At 37.3% G+C, this 27,995-nt stretch overlaps 1 protein-coding gene across 2 annotated transcripts; it reads left to right on the top strand.

Annotated features, from left to right (window-relative positions):
• The first annotated feature begins 111 nt into the window (after positions 1 to 111).
• LOC102224694 (janus kinase and microtubule-interacting protein 2-like) lies at positions 112 to 27,972 on the top strand. Of its 2 annotated transcripts, XM_023341964.1 has the most exons (24): positions 112 to 293; positions 7,439 to 7,685; positions 7,802 to 8,056; positions 8,629 to 8,871; positions 9,189 to 9,398; positions 11,107 to 11,205; positions 11,861 to 12,007; positions 12,093 to 12,233; positions 12,769 to 12,825; positions 12,984 to 13,106; positions 13,215 to 13,343; positions 14,332 to 14,415; positions 16,016 to 16,078; positions 16,238 to 16,336; positions 18,561 to 18,662; positions 18,764 to 18,817; positions 18,899 to 18,964; positions 19,062 to 19,130; positions 19,373 to 19,450; positions 19,891 to 19,941; positions 20,353 to 20,505; positions 20,609 to 20,674; positions 22,108 to 22,182; positions 23,091 to 23,175. In XM_023341964.1, the coding sequence occupies exons 2-23, from the start codon at positions 7,557 to 7,559 to the stop codon at positions 22,156 to 22,158; spliced, it is 2,469 nt and encodes an 822-aa protein (XP_023197732.1). In that variant the 5' UTR covers positions 112 to 293; positions 7,439 to 7,556; the 3' UTR covers positions 22,159 to 22,182; positions 23,091 to 23,175. The 2 variants fall into 2 exon arrangements, with proteins under 2 accessions (XP_023197732.1, XP_023197730.1); XM_023341962.1 differs by lacking the exon at positions 22,108 to 22,182 and having other exon boundaries at positions 23,091 to 27,972.
• The last annotated feature ends 23 nt before the right edge of the window (positions 27,973 to 27,995 follow it).

Genomic DNA, 27,995 nt, shown 5'->3' with positions numbered 1-27,995 from the left:
AGAGTCTGAATGTTTTGTCAGAGTGATGATGCTCTGAAGGAGGACTGGACGTGTTAAATCCAGCAGCTGGAGAAGCGCAGCAGCAGTGAGCTCATTCTGGCTGCGTGCGGAGGAGGGCGGGGCTCCAGCATCATCACCACCGGCCATCACCGCTTCATTGTCGGCTGCTGCTCATCCACACACCACCGCCGTGGAAGGCCGTTTCAGATAATCACGTTGGTGAAAAATGAAGATGGCATGGACGTTGTTTCATATGAATTAGGATTTCACACCTGGTGAGAATTCCCTCTGAGGTGAGTCGGTGAAAGCGGCGCGTTTTTCTGCGTGTTGTTTGTTTGTTTTTTCATCGTCGGTCGGAAGTGGGAGTTAGTCGGACTAGCGGGCCTGCTGGTTGGAGACTCATTCACTGTTAGCGCCGGAAATGTCATTTTTTAACTGAGTGTGCTTCGATAGAAAATATTTAGGCAGTTTCCAGCGACATGCATGGCAACACGAACTTAAAGGTCCGTTATTTAGCGGCGCAGCGGTGATTTATTGAGCACATTGGCGGCTGGCCTACACCGGCAGACCCGTTAACGATGCTGGGAACCGTCCTGCCTTTGCTCCTGGGGTTTTCCACACACGGCATCGATGCTCTTTCCATGTTCGCATGTTTTCAGTGACAATATCTGTAAATGCAGGCTGTAGTAGCTGTCATCAGCTGCCTGCACCTTAAATAAACCCGGATGCAAGTAAATATCGGCTTTAATGTGTACAGTCCTGCATGGTCGTTCCTCCTGCGCGGTGAATTAGCACACATTACTGACCATCATTTCAGAGGATGCTGCAGTGATGCTGCAAGACGATGGCAGGATGCTGGCAGGGCCTTCACCGTCAGCTGTGGCCTGCAACAGCATCACGGAGTTGCAGCAGATCAGACAGTTTCAGGCTCATCACGGATATGGGACAGATATTAATTGTCTACAGATCTTTCTGAAATTCTGACAGCTGGCCTGATCCATGGCACATCAGATCAAAACCTACCAACAGAATGATATATATAGTGTCATGGTCTGTAGGTTTTGTTTTATTTAAGTCATTTTTCCTTCTGCCAACCATTTTATTTCCAAACTCTTCTTTATTTTTAAGGTTTATTCACCAGATACACAATAAAACCATCACACATGTTTTTCATTCACAAATTAACTCCTTAGTTAATTAACACAGCAGGGACAACAATTTACACTGTTTCGAAACTGTAGCTGATTAAAACCTTAGTATCTGACTTCCTGTGGACATTCAAGTATTTTCTAGAAATAAATCTTGAAAAACGTTGTTTTGAGAACCTACAGAGTTTTAAATATCAGGGAAACCAGGAGATATGTTTGCTTTTCTAAGGACGTTTTCCTCCTCCTGCCATTTCTGTATGTTCTAGTCAATCTGATCAAAGAAAGGTTTCTATTCCAGCTGTACCATGATTGTTGTAAAAGACAAATACAGCACAATGGTTGAACTAATATATGTAATCAGTTGTTTGAACAGGTTTACATGAAAAATGTTCTGTACATAAAAGAAGTTAGAGACAAATGAGCCGAAGGATTTGAACCACTGCTTCATTATTTGTCCACCATCATTCATGGAGAATTTACATTACAGATTAAAAATACATTCAGTTGGTTCAGAGAAACAGCATGTCAGAAATGATGACCTTATGACCTCTTCCAACATGGTAACAGATTTCAGCCTTTGGTATTTTCATGCTCTGTTTGCTTGTATACAGCTATGAGATTGTGGCTGCAGCGAAAATTATTACAAAACTCTTTGGCTCAAGATGAATCGTAATTCAGAAATCAAGTGAGTCTGATGAGACTTTGAACCATGTTACATCATAACACCCAGACTGATTAAACTTAAATTGCTCATTTACTTTAGGGAAGCTGTTTCTATTAGTTTGCAGAACATTTGTTGATTCAGTTGCATAACCAGGATTAGCAGGAAGCTAAGTTATGCTGTAAGAGTTTGTTTGCCTGAAATAAAAAGGGAAAGTTGGAAAGATGAGCTTGTTGAGCAGCTACAGCCTCATGGACATCCGATTACTGAGGAGACCTTTCTGTCTGGCTCTGTGGTTAGGTAATAATGAGACGGCTGCCCAACATAAGTTACAGACATACTCAGTCCATCTTAAAAAAATGATATTGCAGTTTTATATTTTCTTGTGTAAATAGTTTGAAAATGGAAGTAATTTCAGTAAACTGCCTGCTGAGTATTTTTTCATTTCATTTAGAGCCATAGTTCAACAGTTTTTCTATGAAATGTTCACATCCTGCAGCTTGGCTGGCAGCAGTGCTGGAAACTGTAACTCCTGCCATAAATATGGATACATTTATAAAGTGACAAATATTGGCAATATATCCACAATAATTAAAAATTCATAGCTGTACCACAATCACAAAACTGTTTTAGACCAAATACTTGCTGATGAAGGTGTTTATGAGTGGTCAAATTTAAGACATTTATAGATAACTGTCATCTATTTTTAAGATCTTTCGCAAAGCATTAAGTTATTGTAATAATCATCATTGTTTTTTTTTACTAAAATGTTGAAAAATTAACACATTATTATAGAAACCTTAGATGAAAGAATGTGTTTGAAGTTTAAAATGAAAAAAATATATATTTATATTAAAAAACAAAGTAAATATCAACAAATAAATAGATATTACCATTAGAGAATCCAGATTGCCATATCTGAAAGCTTTGTTTGTTGGAAACAGATGAACTAATATATTGGCATTATAATGTCTGTGCATTGAACACAACAGGGCACATCTTCAGTTGAAGACCAAATCTAAAGGTTGCAGCTTCCATAGGAGCTGAACAGGATCCCAGCAGTTACAGGCCAGTTAAAGCCAGATATTCTGGAAACACCAGAGTGGTGAAGCAGCTTGTCATGTGATTCCTACCTGAATCCCTGATTGGGCTTTTACTTCACAATCCTCTAGAATCTGCACTTATCATGGAGGGTTGGACATCATTAATATGCAGAACTCTGAACAGTCAGATTCATTTTGCAGTCCACTCCTCATGGAGAGTCAGTGACTGACTGTGAAAGTCAGCATTTCTGTATTAAAACATTTGATCAAATGTTTAGTCATTTTTAAGCCTAAATCTCTTGTTTACTTCATATCTTACACAGAACAAAACAACAATATGAACCTCAATAACTATATTCAAGTCCGTTTTGTTATAGATTTGTTCATAGCGCCGTCATTCCAGACACATTTTGAGGTGGCATTGCTCTGTGAATGACCCATTACCCATTCTGTATTGATAATCCTGCACCAACACTTCCTTTTATTGGGTCATGGTGTCAGTGTGCTTCATGCTGCATTATTTCAGATGCACAAATTCACGCTGATATACGTTCTGCAGAGCAGCACATGTACGTTCACATTCAGAGCCGAGAGAGAAAGAGTTGGGTCAGAAATGTCTGTCCTCTCTTGTCCCTGAATCGAATGAACCTGCTGAGCCACAGACTCATTTCAGTAACTGAATTAGTTACTGTATTTATCCTCTCATGCAATACAATCATCAGTGGGTGTTCTCCTTCACTATTCAAGTGTTCTTCATCATTTTTTTTCTTTGACTTTCTGGACAATATAGTAATGTGAACAGAGTAACTGAATGAACAGCTTGTAAAAATACAGCAAGATATCTAAAATATTATCTATTCATTCTATTGTTTTACTATCCAATGTAATTTGTATAGAGCTGCTTCCTTGACCCTCGGGGAAGCAGTGAACCTGGGATGCTCTACATGACTCACAGTCAGGGAAAGTCTGTTCCTGTGGTCAGTCTGCAGGTTGGCCAGGATTCTGAGCAGGTTATAGTGAGAGTGGGGTGAAGACTGGGGTCACAAATAGAAATCTTAAATGCGGTGCTGATGTTCACCCCTAGACTTTCAACATCTGCCACAAATTACTAAATAGATTTAGGTTTAAAATCCATGTTCAAAATAGTTTTAGTGGCTTTAAATGGTTTGTGGTAAATTACAGTAACTAATTTTGGCAATTCTCTCAAGAGTTCACAAATAATAAATGCACAGTTTAGGTTTGTCAATGTATCTGTTCGGCTCCTTCAGAGTTATCAGGCCTGTTTGAAACTTCTCTGATTAATTTGCTCCTTGCCTGGCCGTCAGTGTAGGCAGACGGCCAGTTCTGCCTACACTGACCTGCCAGGTCTTGGCAGGTTTGGAGTTGTGCCGCAATCTTTCCAATTTTAGGCGATGGATTAAGTTACGATGGATTAACTGCCCTGTCTGGTGTGTTTCTTGATTTTCACCTTGCTGTTTGTTTGAGGTCTTCACAGACCAGCTGTGTGCATATTAAAATAAAACTGTACACCAATAGTCTATATTAAGTTATTTTTTTAGGGGTGACAGAGTAAAAACAGTGGATATATCTGCATGCTGTACTTTTCAGATTTCCATTTGTGAAAAAAGCTGCAATTGTAAAATTTTTCCTCCAATTCACAGCTACCTAGTTATTGTTGATTTGTCACAATCGATGTCTCACAAGAAACATTCAAATCTGTGGTTGTTTCATGGCAAATTAAGAAAATGTTACCTTGTGATTTTTAGTATTTCCTCTCATTTCAATCAATCCTTTGAACTTAATTAATTTTTTACAATGAGCCATTTAGTTAAGTAATGATCATAAGACCAATGTGTAATGTTTGAGTTTAGGTCCAACCTTGTGATGATCTCATGTGGATTTGGCTGTTTTAGGAGGATGTTGAGTGAACATGGGGGGAATTATAGAAAGCTTCTTGCAGAATTGAAAATTAAACAGAATCTGGTCCTTTGACTGTTTCTGTTAAAAATGCAAATCTTCTAGTTAAAGAGTATTAATTTTGGCTCAGTGCTCTTCTATTAAAATGCATTTGTCCTTGTAATGTCAAGAAACAGCCCAAACATCATGAGTTTGTTTTCATGTTTGCGTAGAACATCTTGACCAACTGAATCTATGATGACAATCTTAGAAGGATAAACTAGAGGTGGTTATATACTTGTATATATATTTGTAGTTGACAAATTAATGAGCTTGTGATAAACAGACCAATCCAAAGTGATGGGATATCAAGATGATCAATGTTTTGAGAAAAATCTCTGAAAGAATGAAGCAGAGAACCTGTCGAATGCTAAGAGTTCCCATTAAAAGTTGTTCCATATCCAGTAAGCTACTTCTGAAACTTCTCCTCTGATTGTCCAAAGTTTTTGGTAGATTTTATCCTCAGTTTTCTGTTGTTGACTCGTAATGTCAGCCTTCTGCTGCTGTAGCCCATCTTCTTTATGTTTAGCATGTTGTCTGATCAGAAATATTATTCTTCATGCTCTGGTTGTAATGAAATCTTATCTGAGCCACAGCTCAGATAAGAGCTGTGGCTCTTATCTGAGCAACAGAAACCAGACTGGTTTCTGTTGTATCGAAACCAGTCTGCCCAGTTCAGTCTATTCTCTGCAGACCTGAGATGGTTGTGGATGAAACTCTCTGCAGGTTGTAAAATATTCAGATTAGCCCATCTGTTACCAACAATCATGCCACCTGAGTCACTTAAAATCCAAACTCAGTTTGATCTTCTCCAAATGCCTAAAACCATTCTGACTATCTGCCATGTGGTTCATTAGATTTATGTCTGTGTTGACAAGCAATTAAACATTTGTCCCTAATAAAGTGGCTGCGGAGTGTACTCTAAACACACACACTCTGAGGAAAACTGAGCAGTGAACAATCCCAGTTGTTGAACAATCCCAGTTGTTCACTGCTCAAAAAGGGCCAAATAACAAATGATTAAAAAATATATTAAGATAAATCTGAGAAAAGGCTGAAACTGTTAAACTGAGGCTGCATTATGCAGTTTGCTCAGATTACACCTGTGTTGGGATGAATTTGTTCATTTTACTAACCAGCATATGGATTCACAGTCCAGTCAGAAAACTGACTGTGACGTTAATCAGATTGACTGTGGCTTCCGGCATATTAATATCCAACCATGCTCTCAGAGTAGAATCTGAATTCATTGGGTAAAATGTAGGTTAATACAGCATTAGTGGTTATGGTAAGTTATGATTGGCTTTGCATGATTGTGGTGTAATCATCGGGTCTGGGTTGAATATGGCTTATTTCTTTCAACTTCTCCTATGTTATTTTTCAAAACCACAACTATTTTTGTACATTTAGTTTAGGATGAGCTGGCAAATATTACATTTAAACCAGGAATAAAGACCATCTGCTGAACATGTTATGTTATGTGCTTGTGAACTCTCACCAAAAGAACCTGTTTGGGTTACAGACACACACACACGCCCACACACACACACGCACACACACACAAGGTTGAAAGTTGTTTTCCTGCAGACTGTATGTTTTGGATCCTTATCCTTGGTATAAAACCACTGTGTTCCCTCTGCCTGGTAGTGCTGTCATGCAGAACCGCTTCATTATTGATTGTCTTATAATCTCTCTGTGTTGTGCATTATATAGAAAATAAAGCTGACTGAGTGATTTCATCTAACAGTGCTCAGTAATTATTTTTTTCCACAACACCATATAATTGGAGACCGGGGTTCGATTCCCCGACGGGGAGTGAAGTTTGTTTCAGGTCCCTCTTGAAAATGAGATCTAGATCTCAACGGGGTTTACCTGATTAAATAAAGGAATTATTATATATATATTATTATATAATTACATAACCAAATTAAACAGTAACGTTAAAACAAACTGTTTTTGGTGCTGTTTGTATTGAGCACAATTTATGCATATTGATATGCATAATTTCATTTATCTTGCAGAACTCTAGTTATTCCTAGCTTTTCCAAATTTCATTCTAAACAAAACGCTAAGTAAAGGCAAGTAAAAAATATTGTATTAAATTAAAATTTGTAGTTTCAAATTAGCTCTCACTCATAACTGCTTATCTTTTATCATCTTTCATTTTAACCAATCACCTTTCAGTATTTTACATTATATGTGTTGGTGATATAATAGTTGATAATTGTTAAAATAATTTAAGGATAATTTTCTTTATTTGTTAAATGAGTTGCATTTTAGCTACAAGTCTTGCTTTAATGTAAGGATCTAGTAACATGTTTGAAATTGTAAGCTTCTGGTTGAACCAACTCTTGGGTAACAGGATCTATTTTAGAAGCATCTGTAAGCTTTCCAACACTGATTTATTTCTGCAGTCCAACAGTTTATGTGGCCCTGTTCCAGATTATGACCAACACATCGAACTCCTTCCTGCAGCAGGTCCCACTGGTCTCCAGTTTGCATATTTTTGAATAGTTGATTATAAAATGCAATCAGAACATCCACAAACATTAACAGTCTCAAATAAAGCTCAATCTCAGATTAAATTGAAGGCATCTTTCAAGAACTGTTTTTTATTGTTACCCCCACAGCCCTAAAGTCTAACAGGAGAATGAGGAGGAGGAGGAACTGGAAATCTCAGGAACAACTAGGAAGGTTTCTCTAGAGTCTCAATGAAATCTACAAGAGCGGTTCTCTAGACTGTTACTGATGGCTAAGAAAGGTCGTACGAAGGGCGAGAAGCCTGAAGCCCTGATTTCTGCCTTACAAGCAGCCAATGAAGATCTCAGGTCCAAACTAACTGACATCCAGATAGAGCTGCACCAAGAGAAATGCAAGGTACAGTCAAAATTACACCAAGCTCTACACCTTAATGTGACTTATTTTACTTTGCAAATTCTAAAGGAAAGGAAAATAAAAAAATGATCCAATAAATTCCTCTTTTCCTGCTTCAGGTAAGCAAGCTGGAACGAGACAAGGTGCAAGAGGTAAAGCGGGTGCGAGAGCAGGAGCAGCATCGCCACACTGCCATGTTGACGGAGCAGCGGGCCAAATGGCACGAGGAGAAGCAGAAAGAGCAGCAGGCGCTCAGGGAAAACCTGACACGGCAGCATGAGCAGGAGCTGGCACGGCATGCCAAGATCAAGGACCAAGAGAACCAACGGCTCAAAGCCGCCCTGAACGCCATTCGAGATGGCAGTGGAGAAAAAGTGAGTTTATTCACCAGCATTCTTCAAGTTTTCCTTTTTAATGATGCCCAAGTATGTGGATCTTATGTGAAAGAAAGAATAATAAATAAAAGGCTTCATAGACATATTGTGATTTATCGAGGGAGGAAGAGAAGTGATCTCACCCTCTCTAGGACATGAAGAGCACTCCAAGGCTTTTCATGGCCTACAGAGGGTAGTTCCCTAAGTGACCACTTGTGACAAAAAGTTTTTAATAAATCCAAAATAAAATTCTGCAGCCAGAACATTTCATATGACTGCGTCTCCAGGAAAGCGTGCTTTATATTAGCCATGCAGTGCAAGTCTTACTTTTCTCCACATAAGCCATTGTTTTACTTAAGACACTTATTTAAGCTGTCATCATCCATTTATTGTAGTGCCTTTGTTTTTTGATTGGCATAACTCCAAAAGCTCAGATTGTGTCTAAAAGGGGGATTTAAAAATTTATCTGCCGAACAAGTAAAAATTAAAGCAAAAAGAAATAAAAAATGGCTGTCATTACAGAAGAAAAATTGAATCCTTTTTTTAATAAAACATGTTTCATTCCTCTTCAGGTGCGCACAGCGCTGACCCTGGAAGCCAGAGAGGAGGCCCGGCGTTTCTTCGACCAGGAGAGAGTGAAGCTCCTGCAGGAGATAGTGGAGCTGAAGAACACCAAGAAGCAGACGGACGAGGCTCTGAGCAACATGATCCAGGCAGACAAAATGAAGGCCGGAGACCTGCGAGTCGAGCATCAGCAGCATCAGGAACAAATCTCTAAAATCAAGTGGGACTGTGAGAGGGACGTCCGCAGGCTGGTATGCACTGACAGTGATTTAGTAAATAGGGAGCCAAACAAAGCCAGAAATGAGAAAAGTGATTCAGTTTCCATCAATTCGTGTGAGCCAGTCCAGCTATGTAAGCTAGCTCTGAGCCTGCAGTTTCCCAGAATGATCTGCAGGTTTATGGGATTCCTACTTATCTTTGAAGCATTTTGTATCATGATGGGTTGCATTGATTTATATTGTATTTTAATGTTTCAAAACAGCTGAACAGTGATGTTTTCAATAACAACATTATTCATATGTCACATAAGACTCCTTCCTCTCAATAATTTCCTTTTCTCTCACAAAAGGTGGATGAAATCAAATCTAAAAACCGCACCATTTTCTCTCTGGAGAAGGAGCTGGAGTCCACCGCTGGCTACCTGCAGAAGCTGCAGCTGCAGAAAGACGCCCTGGATGAACAACTGTTCCTTGTTAAAGAGGCAGAGTGCGGCCTGGGAAGTCCAAAAAGGGAAATCCCAGGAAGAGCTGGCGACGGCGCAGAGCACTGTGGAAGCCCTGTAAGTGGAAAAGTTCATTTTTAGAATTTTAATAAAGAGCTGACTTACTGTAAGTATTATCAAAAACAAACTGATCTCAATTGGCTTTATGGAAACAAAAGATTCAATTATGTAATACCACAAAGGAAACACAAGAATACCGTAGTCTTCTGGACAAAGGTAGAAAGTAATTTTCAAGATTAAATGTCCTAGTTTATGACAGTTAGAAAATTTTCTAATGAGAAAGATTGACTGAAACAAAACCCTCTACAGAGTGGAGATTTTTAAAGATTATAGGGATGCTGAACATCCATTTATATCTAAACACATTAAACCCAAAGGTATTTATATCCCTGGCATATTTAGGTTTAGTATAATCTTTTCATTTTGTTTCTATGGTCATCTGACAGGAAGTAATATTAACATTTTAAACCTGACTCTGATGGAGACGCTGAGAAGGAGCCAAAAGTTTAGTGAGGGCAATGAGTCCTTTCAACACGTGAACTTCTGCACCAAAACAAGTTCATCAAACACCAGAGAAAACATGGAAAAAGCTGCTCTGCAATTGTGATTTGATTACTTTAATACTAAAAATAAGATTTCCTATTTATTATTAAGTATTCAACAGATTATGGTGTAAATAAAAACAGATTGCTTTCAATTTTTTTTTTCTTACCTTTAATGAGAAGACTGCCCTCTTGTCAGTTTTAATATGTTGATGATAATGTTATGTCTGGCATATGTCTGATTTTCAACTGTTATAAAACCTCTACATTTTGACCGGTGTGTACAATTGGCATGATGTCAGAATTTTCAACCTTGATTATGATTGTTAGAAAAATATTTTTCATTCTTCTGTACTCTTGTACTATGACCAAGAAAGATAAGTGCTGAACATCAGTGATCAGGTCTGCAGCTGACGCACGGATACAGTTACAGCATTAAACAAACACATTTAAGACTTTTAATAATGTTTCCTCAATTTTAAGGATTAGTGGTGTTTTCTGATTGTATCTTCTACTTCTTTAGCTACTTAAACCCCATAAGGAAAACAGACAGTAAAGACTGTTTGTAGGTCATTTTTCAGTTAAATCCATCATTAAACAAGGACAGCATGGAAGATTTAGCTTTTAAATATGAGGCAGTTTATAGGGATTATTTTATGTTTTACATTCCAGCCTGAAACTTCTGTGTTTAATCAGGATCATATGTGCTGCACCAACGCAAAATAGCACATAGTGTAGATGTGAAGAGGAATAAAATGGCTTATGGCTTTTTCTCTTCTTCTTCTACACATAAATATCTGAAAAATGTTCAAGTATGTGTGTATTCACCACACCTGAGTCATTACTGCAATAACAGCTGCAAATCTTTTTGGATACCGCTAACAGTTCCTCACATCCTGAGGAGGAAAATTCAGCTAATTTTTAATGTAATTTTTATTTTTGGGTTATAAGGATGGAGGTGCTGAATGTAAATCTACTTTTCACACATTTATTTTAAAAATAATTTGGCTCATGTGTCTCTTTCTACCTTAAATCACAATTTCACACAATTTTAAAATGATCTGTAACATAAAGCCCTGATAAAATACATTAAAGTTTGAGGTCGCTTAGTAGCAAATGTGAAGTTTTGAAAATTTCTGCAAATCCCTGTTTCTTCAACACATCAGTTTATGATAAAAAAAATATCCTTCTCATATTAAATCTGTGCTTTTTTGTTGTTTCAGGACCTGCGAAGAAATCAGCGGCGAATTGCTGAACTTAATTCAACCATTCGAAAGTTGGAGGATCGGAACTCGTTGCTGGTGGATGAGAGAAATGAACTAGTATGAAGAAACAGTTAATTTTGTTTTAAAACAAAAAGTATAGAGTTTTCTTCTCACTAACACATTACTCTAAACTTTGATAATTTTGGTAAGGGAAGATAACCAAAATCGTTCATATTTATTATATGCCATAAAACTATACATGGATATTATATTAGATGTTTTTATTGCTTTCCTTCATAAGGATGCTATGGAAATCTAAACTTATGATGGCTCAGTTCACAACATTTGAGGCAGAAATGTGAATTCCTTTTACGGTAGCGCCTCACACAGCTTTCTTGTTTAATATTTTAGAAAAATCAAAATAAGTCAGTCAAGATGTAAAGAAGAGAATTTAGACCTGGTTCATCATCAGGTACAATGTCCAGATGTCCAAGGGTTAAACATTCATCTGTTATATCATTAAGAAAGGATCACTTCAGAAAAATAATAGGATCATTAATAAAGAACAATACGTGAAAATACAGAGGAAACTTCTTCAATCAACCAGGAAGTTAAAGCTGGAGTACAAATGTGTCTTTAATATGAACAATAATTCTAAGGCAATTAGCAAATTCAACAGATTTTGGTCATTTTAAATGATATTGAACAGGGAAAGCTTAGACTAACCTGTTTGCTGTGCCACATGTCTGACCACCATTTTCTTTTCTAACAGTTGAAGCGAGTTAGAGAGTCTGAAAAGCAGTGCAAACCCCTACTGGACAAGAACAAGCTGCTGAATAAGAGGAACGACGACTTGACTCAGAACATTCAGAAACTGGAGGAGAAGCTGAAGAGCCTGACAAAGGAGAACCTTGAAATGGTCAGCAAGGTCACATCACCGTCAGTGTTTATAATGGATGATCAGCAGTTACACATAGTGACCTTTGTTATTACTGTGTGTGCAGAAGGAGAGGATAGGCTCCCATCCTCCTCTGAAGAAGCTGAAGTCCCTCAATGACCTGGACCAAGCACATGATGACCAGGAAATAGCCTTCCTCAAACTTCAAGTGCTGGAGCAACAAAGCATGATTGATGAACTAACAAGAGTATGTTTACTCTGTTTGTCTGTCGAAATGTCTTTTTGACAGACAAACCAAAATGTACGCTGAGAACAAAAGTACAGCTGAGTAATAAAATAGCATTTTCATTTCAGGATTTCTTCTAAAGAAAAGTTTGCTAAAATCCCTTATAATTCTTATTTGTTTTTATTTTTTTATTGACATAGAATCGGTCTGATGAGCTAACTAACCAGGGTCATACAGTACAGACCAAAAGTTTGGACACACCTTCTCATTGAATTCAATGAGAAAGTGTGTCCAAACTTTTGGTCTGTACTGTATGTGCTGGACCAATTGGACTAATTGCCCAATTTTCTGAAATTCTCTGGAGTGTTTCCAGCTTAAATGTTTCCCTGGTGTCCAGAATACAAACTTCTTAAAGTGTAGCACAGCAGTTTATGAGTATTAACACATTGTTTTTATATTGATTCCATGTCTCATCAATCATTCAGTGTTCAGCAGTTCATACAACTATTGCATTGATGTAACTTTATTTGTTCTGCCATCTGTGTCCTGTTTCCAGGATCGTGAAAAACTGCTGCGAAAGAAGAGGCATAAAAGAAGTTCAAGACCAGTGAAGGTTGCAAATTATGATTATTTTTTTAATCAAAAAGAATAATAATATATCAGTATTTTTAGCACTGCGTTGGCCTTTTCATGCTAAATGTTTCAATCAGCTATTTAGAAACACTGACAGAAAAGCCTACTGTTGGAAAAACAAGTTGTGTTTCTGTGCAGAGACACATCGTAGTAGACACCTTCTTTGGTTACGATGAAGAGTCGATGGACTCTGAGTCTTCCTCAGTGGCGTCGTTTCGGATGGACAGAACCCCAGCTACTCCTGATGAAGACATGGCCAATGTAAGACCTTGTGTTCACAAATTAATGTAATTATTGTAAACATTAGCAAAACCCTGAGATATTAATCCTTAAAATTATAATTCTTTTTCCATGTGTGTGTCAAACCAGGGGCTCGCAAATGAGGAATCTGAGTTACGTTTTCGCCAGCTGACCAGGGAATACCAGGCCCTTCAACGAGCCTACGCCCTGCTGCAGGAACAGAAGGGAGGCATTCTGGATGCAGAGATGGAGGCCAAGGTACCACAAACTGCACCTGATGGATACGTTCACTTTACTGGGAGATTAATTATTGACCAGATTTATAATGTAATTTATCTAATTCTGTGTTTTGTCTTTGTGAAAAGGCAAAACACCCTCTCTTCAATTCCTAAAGGAACATATACTGTACATTGCTCATTGCTTTTAGTTTGCAATAGTTCTATTTATTTTTATGTTCAAAATTAAGAAATATATCAAAAAGCGTGAAAGAAAACAGGAACCCTTTAGAGCAAGAACTTTTAAAGAGAGATGGATATTGATTTAGTACAATCTGACAAAATGACCAAATTTGTTATATGAACAGAGGAAACAAAAAGTAAAAATATCTGTCCCAGTTTGGGGTCGTATTTTTGGTCAACTTCCCTCAACTTCAGCTGGAAGAAAAGTAAGACTGGAGTCCAAATGTTCAGTAAGAATATATGAAAATCAAAGCCTTTAGTCACAGAAGGCCTTAATCATTAGGACCAGTGAAGTAAAGCTAAAGTTAGAGGATTTGTAGATATTCTCTTATCATGACTTTTGCAGTCATGTTCTTTGATGAGGTGGCAGCTTTTAGATTATAATTAGGATTGGGTATTATTATGGAAATAAGGTATTCTAGCCTTGAACTTGTGAAAGTCTTTTTATTCTTAGATGGTTGTGGGTGTTTAAAATGAGGAAAGTATTTTGGATTCTTCTTGTGGATTTGCAATATAGGAGAACAAACCTTGCATAAAAATAAACATTGTTTCAGTATATTATTCATGTGCTGTAGATATGTCTTCTTTTCTTTTCCTGACTTCTGCACATACCTAATAGCAAAATGTTCATAGGTGTTAAAATACTTGTTTGCACAAAAGAAATGCAGTGAACAGAGGTTTGGCCCCAGGTTCTAACAGGTCTGAACATGAGGAAAGATGACACAAAACTATTTTCTTGGAAAAATTTATTTACTACATAAAAGAGTTTGGCTTTGCTAATGTTTCAGGCTCATGAGCAACTGCAATCAGACGTGCTGCGGTATAAAGCCAAGATAGAGGACCTGGAGAAGGAACTAACCTTGAAGGGACAGGTGAGAACAACGTAATTAATGTTACTGGCGTTTATGCATTTGCCTTTTAGCAGAGTCTACATTTTTAAAAAATAGAAGTTGTAAATCTCGCGCAAGGCCGTACCCATATCCGCAGCAGGTCTCCAAGATGAACAGCCTCTGGCATGTTGGATGAAGGGAGTTATGGGAAGTCAGCAAGTCAGATCTGTAACTTTGGGAGAAAGTGAGTTCATGAAAAAGTGCATCATATTACGCTTTAAGCTATGTGACTGAAGCCAGGTCATAGTGAGTTGTACCATAGAGTAATCTCTCTAGGCAGCTGTCTTTTAATTTTAATAATATATGTAAAGACAAAGGCGGCCTTCATACCAAAAAGGAAATGTATGAAATACTCTTAATCATCAACTTAACAGACTAACATAAAGCAGTGCACACTTTCATCCGGGATCACCCAGTATTTAGCTGTTCCAACCGTCTCTGACCAGTTTTCCTCTCTCTAATATTGGATAGCCAGTCCAGAGCATGATACTTTCACCATGAGGAATGTATGTTTAGGATGATGTACAGAGAACTAGATATATTTTGGTTTTATTGGACCAAAGCATCTTCATTCTGAATGTTTTTTAAAGGTTTTATTGGCAGCAGTGGCATTTATTTGATAGTGAATTGACAGGAAAGTGGGCAATGAGAGAAGGGGGAAGACATGCAGCAAAGGTCAGCAGGCTGGGAATCGAACTTGCGACAGCAGGCCTGTCCTCTCGTAGCGATAGTCGAGGCCTTAAGCAGGGGTTGTGCTTAACCTTCTTTCACATCCTGTCAGGTAAGTTGGACAGGCATGAAGGCAGGCGAACAGTTTCTCATTTGATGATGGAATCAACATGCCTATGCGGGATACATACATCATGTCATATTGTTTTGCAACCCAACTCTGCCTTAAACTTCTCCACTTCTTTACCCATGATCTGTTCCTCAGTCTAAGGCTCCTCTACCAAACCTCTGAGGGCCCCACAGATACATAGGTGGCCCCTACTGATCAGGGGATCTTTGAAGTGTCAGAGTGAAGGAAGCTTATACTTTTCTTCATTTACCAGCTATTTACTTTAAAACTGTAAAGTGACAACATGAACAAAGACTTTTAAAAAAATTAAAAGACTTGCAAAATCTTGAATTATTGTCAGCCCAAGCCAACTAAAACATTCTCAGTGCTAGACTATAAAAAAAATTAAATACTTCTTTCCATATGGCTACAAAAGAGCAGCCTTGGGAAATCATCAGCCACTTCAGGCTATATTCCTGCAGAGGGAACGTTGGGGGCAGAACGACTTGAAAACTTTCCAAAAGTGTGAATAATGAACTTACAGTAAACATGGTGTGACTCGATGTGATTTCTCAACTTCATATTGGAGTAAAGATATACAAATCGCTGGAAGGAACTAGTATGTTTCAACATGTGTCCTTTAGGTTTGTTTTGAGCTTTTTAGCTTGAAAAAAAACAGCAATACTGTCAAAGTCATTGGATTTTCTATTCCTTTACCATTTATTTTTTTGTTCTGGCTAAAAAATAAAACTTTGCAAGGCAGTTTTTACCTCCTTTAAACAAAGTTATGTCTATTTTTTTTAGGACTCCAAATGGGTCGAGGAGAAGCAACTCTTCTTACGAAGAAATCAGGAGTTGCTGGAAAAGGTTGGACTTAAACCTTTTTATGTTCTAAAAACAATATTTAGCATTTTTATTGCTTTCAGTTCTTCCTTTGAAATACATTTTAGCTCATAATATTGAATTTGTAATGTAACTATGTTTCGACTTTGATGGTCTTTAATTTATAAACTTGACTTTTTCTAGATGGAGAAGTTGGAGTCGGAATGCAGTCGACTGCAGCAGGAGCTTCAGGACTCCAGAGACCAAAACGAGCTGTTGGAGTTCAGGATACTGGAACTGGAGGTGAGTCAATTCGTATTCCAGATGAAGGTTTTTCCCACATTAGCATGTTTAAAGTTCCCCAGAGTTTAGCCTGAAAGATCTTGCACATTTATTACCCAATAATTAAATCTTACAAGCTCAAATTGGGTAAATCTCAGTGGCAGGAAGCTTTTGAGCTGCGATGTGAACACAACTCACAGAAGAATACTGCACTGCTCTCTGGAGTGCGTCTGATCATTTTTGCACGTTATGGTCAACCTCCTATTCTCACTGTTCTCTGAAGTCCGGTTGCATTCAGATTTTTTGTGCTGCAGACGATTTAGTTAATTTCCATACAAACCAACTGACCACAGAGTTATATTTTGCCACTAACAGGGAAACAGGAATTCACAGACACTCAGTCTGTTGGATTGAGTGTAATATGTCAGGTAACACAGCTGACATGTTACCTGTCAGCTGTAATGTTTGTTTCATTTTTTTGCAGTAGATTTTGTAAGACAGACAGAAAAAAACAAGAGGTTTTTTTGTTTGTTTGGACTACAACTTGTAAGGTTTCATGATTGCAGCTGAAAAGAATCTGATTTATGTGCTCAAAACAGTAATAATGTGTTTTACAAGAGTATCTTTTCCTGTGGAAATGTAATAAAAAAGAAGCTTGTGTGTTTATTGTCAAGCATCACACACACGTACAGGAAAGCAAAATCAAGTTGGTGCGAATTATCAATACGATGAAATTCATTATTAAAACCAGGCCAATTTCTTCTTTTAACTGTAATACTGCTGGAATGTTTCTCTTTCATATTTTGCTCAATATTTATTATATTGAGATCCAGAGAAACATGTTGAGCATGATCTCAGCAAGATCTAGAGAAACTCATCCATGCTTTTATCTTCAGTCGTATTGATTATTGCAACAGCGTCTTCACAGGTCTGTCCAACAAATCAACCAAACAGCTGCAGCTGATCCAGAACGCTGCTGCTGGCGTTCTCACTAAAACCAGGAAGGTAGAGCACATAACACCAGTTTTAAAGTCCCTCCACTGGCTCCCTGTAGCTCAAAGAATAGACTTTAAAATACTGTTGTTAGTTTATAAATCACTGAACGGCTTAGCACCACAATACATTAAAGATCTGCTGTTGTTGTATCAACCTTCCAGACCTCTCAGGTTCTGGTTCTGGTTCTGCTCTGCATCTCCAGAACCAGAACCAAACGAGGAGAAGCAGCATTCAGCTTCTATGCACCACAAATCTGGAAAAAACTTTCAGAAAACTGTAAAACAGCTGAAACACTGACTTCCTTTAAATCTGGACTAAAAACCCACCTGTTTATTGTATTTGAAACATAATCAATTATGAATTTAACTATGGCCCTTGATTTAATGTCATGTTTTGATTATTGATTCTATGTATCATTGTGTTTCTGTGTTTGTTATGATGCAAAGCACTTTGAAATGCCTTGCTGCTGAAATGTGCTATACAAATAAAATTTGATTGATTGATTGATTTGTATTCAGCCTCTGATGCTCCTAAATAAAATCCATGGCTACTTATTACCATCAGAAATCACTCAATCAGTAAACATAGTACATTTTTTATTCTGGCAGTTCTGTGAAGAGCTCAGAGGTTTTTTAGAAAACATTAGTGACCAAACGGCATCATGAAGGCCCAGAAACACGGCAGGCTGGTTTTAGAGAAGTTACATCAAAAAAGAAAATCCCATGAAGTTCTGTTCACTTCATCTGAAAATGGAAAGAATATGATTCAAATGCAAGCAGGACAGTCCACCTTAAATGACGTGTGGGTTAAGTAGTACCTTAATAAATGCAGCAGGAAAGAGGTCCAGGGTCACTCTGGAGGAGCTGCAGAGAGCCACAGCTCAGGTGGAAGGAGGTCTTGACAGGATCATTATGAGCTGTGCATCCCACAAATCTGGCTTCTGTGTAAGAGTAACATGATGGAAACCACTGAATGGAATGGTTTTGACCATATTCATTTTCTGATCTAGGCTGACAAAAAAATGACCCAAATTCTGAGAATATATGGCAAGACGTGAAAATTGATTCTCACAGACATTATTCACCCAATCAGACTGAGCTTACTGAACTACCATGCTTACTTTTCCTTCCTCTTTACAATTCTGCTCTACTTTTGAGTTTGGTCAAAAAATTTTATACATTGATGTTTGTGGTTGTACGATAAGAAAATGTGGTTTAGTTCCACATTAAAATGTGTGTTTCTTTGGTAGGAGCGGGAAAGAAGGTCTCCACCTTTTAACCATTTGAGAATGCACCCGTTCTCCGAGGGAGTCAGCGCTCTGCAGATCTACTGTATGAAGGAAGGAGTCAAGGTGCTTGTTCAGAAGGGCTTGTATGACCAAAAAGGATAAAGATTTATTACAAATTTAACATATTTTTGCATTCGTGTTATTGATTCTGCTTTTCTTCACAGGATGTGTGCATACCAGATCTCATTAAACTGCTAGACATTCTAGGAGACAACGGGGTAATTTAGAATTAATTCAGCTGTTTGGCATGCATTCCTAAAGCAAGAAATGTATCACAATCTTTCTTTTTTTATGAGCAGAACTTGAGGAATGAGGAGCAAGTGGCAATAATTCAGGCTAGCACTGTTTTGTCACTGGCAGAAAAGGTAAAAAAGCAACTTTATCTTGATTGAGAATCAACTTCCTGTACATTCTGCGCTTTCCGTTAAACTGACTTAAATTTGGACGAATGTCGCCCTCTAGTGGATCCAGCAGATAGAAGGGACAGAAGCAGCACTGCATCAAAAGATGATGGACCTGGAGATAGAAATGGTGGGTCATGGGAAATTGCTAAGCTAAATTCTTTTAAGATTTTCACAAAAAATAATCAATTATAATCACAACTGTCTTCTCTAATAATGCAATTCAGCAACATGAAATGCACACATATTTACAACAGCATCAAGTATTTTATTATTCATCGATTTTTAGACTTAAACTAAATTTATTGAGCTGTGTGAATACATTAGATGTTTACAACTTAATTTATATGAACAACCTCCTCTGTGTTACAGGAAATGTTCTGCAAACAGAAAGGTTATCTAGAAGAAGAGCTGGACTACAGGAAGCAGGCCCTGGACCAGGCCTACATGGTAAATACTCTGACACTTTGCTGTGGAGAAGTTTGAAACTGCTGGTATGTTTTTCCCATACATTGCATACAGACAGACGTTTTTGTATTATTTTAGGGTAACTTTATTCCAAACTTCCATAATAATTAATCCTCTTTGAATAAATATAGCTTTCACCAATTTCCACTATCTGGAATAATTTGGAACTGGATTTATGTCTTCTTTCAAGTTTGGTTAAATAATAAAAAGCATGGAATTGAATATGAAAACATATTCTGTCCTCACATTCAAACATCCTTCCATCTATTTTTATTCTCTATACATCTGTTCATTTGCCTTACTTTGAAAAATTTTGTTGCATAAATACTTTATTATTAAATGAAGCATGAGGTTTGAGTATTTTAAATATGATTTGTATTGTTGTGATGATTAAACATTTGACATTTTCTCATTTTTAACAGCAAATCCAGGAGTTGGAAGCGACGCTTTACAACGCCCTGCAGCAGGACAAGGTTGATTTTACATCTGATGTCACATCACATCTTTTTGATTTTTTTTAAGTGTAAACATTTTGAAAGTGATGCATGTCAAGGCATGCAGCACTAAATACAGTCACTAATTCTATTCTGAACGCGTACTTGTGATCATATCAGTGTGGAAAATCAAAGACGTTTCAAATGGTTTTCTTGTACAGTTCCATGAAAATAAATGCTAACATTGTAGAAACTTGTCATCACTTCAATTAATAATACCAAGAATACATTTCTTCTAGGCTCTATCCCTGCAAGGCACACAGATGTTCAGCAAGAATCTTGTGATTCCTTGAAGCTCGTTTTGATTGAACAGAACCTCATTTAGCACAAACATCCAAGTTCTTGAACTCACCATGATCATTATAATGTCTGCCGTCTCTTTTTCATCAGGTGATAAAGTACGGTGAGCCTCTGAATGAGCATCAGAAGGACGAGCTGAGGATGGCGGTGGAAAAGCTGAGGAGGCAGATGCTGAGGAAGAGTCGAGAGTATGACTGCCAGATCCTCCAGGAGAGGATGGAGCTGCTGCACCAGGCCCACCAGGTTCTTCTAGATTCACACATATTACTGAGAAACTTTGGAGGGAGAGGGTTTTTTTTAGGTCTATGGCTTGATTTGTATCTCTGCTTTCTCTAACGAACCACAGAGAATTCGGGATCTTGAAGACAAGACAGAAATCCAGAGAAGGCAGATTAAAGATCTGGAAGAAAAGGTAATTGCTGATATTTAAAATCAGTAAATATGTAATGATGTTGCTAACGAGTCACAATCTGACAAAAAGATGAGTCATTTTAGTTCCCATATCAGACAGTCCCACTCAGAGTGAAAATGTTCCACAAATATTGATATCTAGTGGTTGAGATGGGTATAACACCTGTCAGAAATGACTTCCTGTCAGTTTGAATTATTGGCAGATCTGATTACAGAACGTGATACAGACTATTCTCAATCTGAGATTGAAATGTTTGACTTTTTCTGTTTTTATGCAGCACATACTCTGCATATCAGCCAGATAACTGATAAATCTCCATACAGCTTACTGCTGGAGTCAACATGAGTTATGTCTCCACTTCTCACTGGTTCCAGTCCTTTAAACCTCAGTCAGAATTATAAAAAGTTATTTCATTTTACTTAAGTTAAATTATTACAACATATAATATATATTAAGCATTTCTGTTGAAATTTGAATGACCATCGCTTACATCAAAATAGAAAACAACTTTCTTACAGCAAGTAAACAAATGAACACCTATCCAGCGACCTAACGTGACCAAACTTTTCCACTGAGTCTAAACATGCCTGAAGTGTCTCATCATTTTCCCGGGGGGGGGGGGAGAATGACCTAAATGCATGTGTAGGCTGGAGAATAAATGGAGGAAGGAATAAGTGGTAACAGGTGCAGGAGCTGCACTGAGGAATGCTGGAAGCTGCTAAAGCAAATGACTAAAAATCAGTCTGAGCCACAAAAACTCCAGAAAAACAATCTGAGAAAACCTGAAGAAGAGACTATTACAGGAAAATACAATTCCCAACACCCTTAGTGCTCCTGTGTAACACACCTCTTAAGGTGGTAATCCTGGGTTTTATTCTGCTCTGCACCTGTTTAATTAGAATAGAATAGAATAGAATAGAATAGAATAGAATTACAGGTACAGAGTAGATATTATATTTAAATATATTTAAATTTAAATATATTGTTTGATCACGCACTAAAATATTTTATAAGGAAAGTTTACTTTGATAATACTGCAAAAAATTGCAAATAAACTCTCTCTCTCTCTCTCTCTCTCTCTCTCTCTCTCTCTCTCTATATATATATATATATATATATATATATATATATATATATATATATATATATATATATATATATATATATATATATATATATACATACAGAGAAAATAAACAGTACGAAATAATAGTTATAATAGTAACTGTTAAATTAAAATCAATGTTTATCTCCGAGTATAAAAAGGATGTCATCCAGTCAAACAAACAATATTAATAATATGCAGATATATGGTTTTATAAAGTAACCTCAGTTTTTTTGTCTCTGGTACTAACATGTGTCAAGTGTTCCTCTAATCCTCAAACTTTTTTCCCTCTCTCTCTCTCTCTCTTGTTCTTTCTTTCTTTCTGCAGTTTCTCTTTCTCTTCTTGTTCTTTTCTCTTGCCTTTATCCTTTGGCCTTGAAGTCTTTGGCGTGCTGTAGCTGAGGTGAGTCCTGCTCTCTGCATTCTAGCTGCCATCATCTGTTTTCTCAATCTTTCTAAAACCTGTGTGTGATGGGAACCTTTAACAGCAGGTTGTGGCTTTAGCACATAAAAACAAAATCATCATCTGAATAATGCTTTTATTTTGTTTAAATACACTTTATCTGTTATAGATGCTTATGATTCTAATAATGATGACACTAATTACTATAAATACATTTTGTCACTTTGTCAGTATTGCAGCACATGTCACAACATCATATATTTCATCTCTGTGAATATGGATTTATAATAACATGGAAGTTATTATATAACAACCTTGAAGCTGAACGTTTTATAGGCAGAAGTAAACCTGATGTTTCAAGGCTTGATACACATTTTACGTTTGATTAGGATCCATTTTATGACATTAGCTGCTATCAAAATGAAGTCAGACATGAATCAGTCACAATGTATTTTTCCTGTTCATATCCTGGGAACTGCTTGTGTAATTTTGGATCATTTTTATCTTCATGTTGTTGGTTCCTTTAAGGTGATTCGACTGGTTCCTAATTAGTCTATAAGAACAATTATTCTAATGTTGAACAGTGTTTCTGTTTAGGATGTTGTTGATGGTTAGTTCAGAAAGTCCAGATGATAGAAATAAGAATTTATCTATTTTTCCAGCTTCACTGAACCAAAACAATGTAAATGATGTCTGAATTAAATCCTCGCGATAAACTAAAGTTAGTTATTAGACTCTTACAACCTGTGCCTCTCGTCCCGTAGTGGGCTTGACAGACAGAAAAATAATTTTAAAAAAGCCTCTCCCAAAAGTCAAACAAGAAAAATTAAATATTTGTTGTAGGTTATATTGTCTTTCTTTTAAAAGAGGAACATCTGAACTCCTGTTTCACTTGTTTCATCCTCCAGGTCGCGTTTTGGCTCGGAGATCTTCTTTGGGACTACAGTGTTGTTTATGTGTTGGACAAGCTGAAAACTTTGTGCCGTCGTAACATCAGTGATTCCAGATGTTGTTGGTGGATTAAGCCAGTGCACACGTCACACGTTTCTTTTATGTTTTGTTTTTTTCCAAATGAAATTGAGATCTTCAGGATTCTGTCCAGGACTGTTTATTTTTTTTAGCAAAGTTTGGACATTAAGCATCTCCCCAAATTTCTGAAAAGACAGTCAAAGGCTTGCATTGAAATCTATACACACAAATACTGACATAGTACACAGTTTATCCACACATGCATGCATATGTAAATGCACACACACACACACACACACGCCCCCGCGCGCTTTGTCAGTTGAAAACCAAAGCCTGGAAAATGTTTTCTCTGCCATGCAGGGTTATAACGTGTCCACAGCCACAACGGGAACATAAACAGACAAAAAACTCAAACAGTGAAGAATTCAAACCGCAGCCTTCCCTCTTTTTTTCTTCTCTTTCATCTGCTGCCCAAAGCTGTAAGAACGTTCTTTTGGGATGCAAGTCATCGATGAGTAGAAGTGAGCCAACTCAGGGCCCATAAAGTGCAGAAGCAGTGGGAGCGGTTCTGACCTCAGGCCAGATTACAATAAGGAACATTTGGGACTCGCTGCCTCACCTTCTGGCCTGCCGTCGCTGCTCTCAGAATGGTGCTGACACAGACTGCTCGCACTCTCCAGAAGGTTATTCCTGCAGATTGACGAGGCCGTTCTGCAGACAGTACAGACTCTTTAGAGGAATCATGAACACTCAGGTTCATCACTGGAAAAAAGGTCAGGAAAGGTAAAAAGCAGAAAGAGGTGACGGCCTCTGATGCAGCTCCTCTCAGCATGGGTTCCAGGAGGAAAGCTGCACATTATGGAACTGCTTCTTAGCATTTTTTAAAAGCCAGAAGACTGAAAAGATGCAACTCTCTGGATTTCTTTTTTTACGGTTCCAACCACTTAAACAACAGTTCTGAAGATCCCCAAAAAACCTGTAATGTAATATATATATGCTGTTCATATGTACATGGGTCTTAATTATTTTACGTAGTCTCCCTTATTATTTTTTGTGATAAGCTGTACTTTTTTTTACTCTCTAAAGCAGCTTGAACAGTTAATGTACTTGGCAGTTTATAAATGACTTACAAAGAGTGTAAACTGCTCTGGTTTATTGTGGTGATGGCTGCAAAGATGAATTTTATGCCCTGTAGAGATATAACTGAAAAGCTGAATGAATGTGGATAAAAACAAAAACAAATTTATCTTTTTTCCTTCCCCTTTTCTACACTGTTCTGCTCACACATTTTACTGGATGAATCAGGCTCCAGGTCAGTTTTTTCCCTTCGTCATGTCGTACCATCATTTCCGTTTTGTGCCCACAAACACACCTATGCGGCGCATATGACTGTATTCCCTTTCATATTTAATTAGGGTGTAATAATACAACCAGCTCTGGAGACAATATGAGATTTTAAAATTTGTAAAAACCCTTTCAGGGTATTATAAAAAGAGGTGAGATTTCACCATTTTCCGATTGTTCAAGAATCTGAAAACGGTGTTGAACATTTCTGTCCAGGTTTGACTTCATATATTGTGGCTTTTGTGTGAGTTTAATTCTAATTCTGTCACAAACAGGACTGGGAATCTTCCCTTCTTGTCTTTTCTCAAATGAAATCTGAAACTATGGGTTATGTTAAAGTATAATTCTGCTTCCATCAGTCTAAGTTAGTGGTGTCCAAATCCTCCTTTGACATCATACATTGATCATGGGCGCTGTGTGTTTAGGCAGCCTGCAGCACCAAAGGGGCGTGGCTTGAAACTCAGCATTTATCTGAGCAATGTGCTGAATGAATGAGGGATTTCCAACGGGGGAAACCCTGAAAGCCTGAATTTATGTTAGATACTCGTGAAACTTTTTCAAACCCTTTCATTGCATGTAATACACTGGATGTTTCCGGTTCAGTATTCACAGATTTCTGGATTTTTCTGTGCAGCGTAACTCCAAATTAATTAAAATCCATTCATTCCCCAATTTCTTTCAAAGAGCATGTCTAAATTTTTTGGAGAGACAACGCAGCTTAGGAAACTGAAATTAATACAAATTAATGCGACTTGATACACCATTAAAGCAGCCAATCCATGTGCACCATTTCCCTGGTGCTGATTGGCTGTAACCCCAAAAGCTGCGATAAGGGAGAGTAGATTTTAGATTGTGCAGCTGTGCTATGATGGTTTCCACTGTGTGTGTTGAAGCATATCAAAGTATATTTGGTATTTGAACTATTAAAATAGGGAGTTAAAAGTGTTTTTGCAAAGTCTCTATTAATTGAATCCAAATTTAAATTAATTTGAATTTTGATTTAATTAATTGAATCAAAGTACAAAATGGCGAAGGGATGAAATGACTAACATTGTTTGTTTTTATTTACCGAGAATCTGTTGCATCTCTAAGCCAGTAGGGGCGCTGTTTTACCCAACTCACCTTTTAAAGTTGTAAATATTTTAATACCACTTTACAATATTATACATCAAATTTAGTTCAAATTCAAACCTAGTTCTTATTTAGTCACTATCTTAAAATTCTTCATCTAATTTAAATAACTTTTTTAAATGAAAAAAGTCTAACACTCCCCAGCCTAAGAATACTGCAGGTTTTCTTGCTTCTTGTTATACTAACCAAAAGTTCTTTGATACTAACAACTTTCTTGAACTAAACCCAAACAGCCGTGCAGAGGTTTGCTTCTACAGGGTGAAACAAGAGAAAGTAAATGCAACGTTACACCGACTTCACTCCCCTGCAGCTAACTCTGCCCAGAGGCTGAAATATTCACTAGCTAGCAGGTTCCTGTTCTCCGTGTTCCTGAGCGGGACTAAAGGAATCTGCCTTCATTCGACCTTGGGCTCCATTCACAGGCCACGCTTCACACTGGGGTCCCATTACAATGCAGAGCAGCAACTCCACTCACTTCACTGAAGTTTGTTGTGCCAACTCTGCTGGCAGTCGCCCTGGATGCATTCTCCCTTTTCTACTCATAAATGTTATTTATTTTTCATTACTACATCATATTTAATATATTTTTCATTTTTTATGTTTTTGTTTCATGTGTGTGTCTTCCAGTAATAATGAAAACCCTTTATATTTTCTTTCAAGTAGCAAAGAAAAAAAATAAGTCAAATACACTTATAGACTTATAATATACCTAAAACTTGTTTGATTATTTTATGCTGAAAGGGAGCATTTTAAACACTATTATGTTTTTATGCAATATTTGTCATATGAACAGATGAATTCTGTTTAATCTACAGTTCCTTGCAAATGCATTCATACCCTTTGAGCTTTTGCATCAGTTCATGTTACAACCAAAAAATCTATTTCACTTTTAGTGAATTTTATGATCGATCAGCACACAGTAAAGCAGAACTGTGAATTAAAAGGGAGATTACACAAATTTTTAAAATATTTTTTACACATAAAAATAAAGAAATCTTGTGTTTAGATCCCACCATCTTGCCAGTTTCTCTCTGAAGGAAATAATTCTCACAGCAAACTTCCACGTTTCCACTTTGTCCAAAACTCTTCACCACCGCCGGTTCTCCAGATCTTCCCTGACTAATTATCTCCTTTCCCAGGTGACTTTGCAGTTGAGTCATGCTTTTACGGTTCCTCCTCTGGATGAAGGGCTGAACGGTTCTCCATGTTTATGTCATTGCCGCAGCCAGTGATCATTGTTTTATGTTTCTCTACCAGAATAAAAAAACCCAAAATGCAGCAAAGTTTGGGGTTCTGAAAAACTGCAGAAATGTTCAAAGGGTATAAATACTTTTGGAAGGTATTTTATAACTGCTGCAGATTAAGATGGGCTAAGATGTGATGAAAATTATCGTCACCTTCTTAAAATAATGCCTCAAATTTTTTTTTTTTTTTTTTTTTGCCAAAAATGATCTGTTTTGCAATGCAAAGGGGTGATTCTTTTTTATTTTTGCAGAAATCACTTTTGGGCAAAAATGACATATTTTACGAAGGTGATGTTTTCTAATATTGTTTTCAAAAGCACACATATGTTTTATTTGTTTCCTTTGCAAGAATATATAAAATATATTTTATTTAATAAATTAGACTTAGAAGCTTTTAATTTCACATGTATAGATTGGGAAAAAAAAGTTTGATTACTTTTTTCATTTATTCATAACAGTTTCTGTGGCTTTATTCAGAAATGATATTTTTTTCACATCACACTTTATTGTTGCCATTATTGCCCTTTTACTGCCATCGTCATTGAGTCCCACCTTACAGAGTTCTGCTTTGTTCAACTTTGAAAGGTCCAGATTCCTTCCATCTTCTGCCTCACTGATATTTCAAAGACAAATATATCATGTGTCCACTCATCTTTTCACACAAATAATGTTTCTGTGATACGTTTCTTTCACTGCAGCTCTGTCATTAGACGGGACAAAGACTCAATGTTTAACTGTTTCAAGACTTGTGGTCCATTCTAGAAATACATAACATTGTGCTCTGGGGGCCTCCTTTGTCAAACAAGCTTGTTAAACATTGTGCTTTTCCACATTGCGGCCTCTAAATGGCCGAGCGGTTCCAGGATAACAGTCTGTCTTTCCACTTACTGTCCTTTCCAGCCAAGCAAGACAAGAACAGGAAGTTTGAAACTGGTTTTGTGCTGGAGTTTTATCCTGCCAAAGGATGTCTGTCATTAAAAAATTACATCATTCTGTCTTTGCATTATTTCACCACTCATGCAGAGGGCAATATGTGGACTGACTAAACAACTGCCTTCTACAACTAGTTCAAAAAGGGAAATAAAGTTTGAAGTGAAACTCGTGTGACGTATCTTTTTTTTTCTG

The sequence above is a fragment of the Xiphophorus maculatus genome, chromosome 11, assembly GCF_002775205.1.
Source record: "Xiphophorus maculatus strain JP 163 A chromosome 11, X_maculatus-5.0-male, whole genome shotgun sequence".
NCBI lineage: Eukaryota > Metazoa > Chordata > Actinopteri > Cyprinodontiformes > Poeciliidae > Xiphophorus > Xiphophorus maculatus.
The sequence above is the reverse complement of the archived record's forward strand: the minus strand, read 5'-3'. Positions and strand labels throughout refer to the sequence as shown.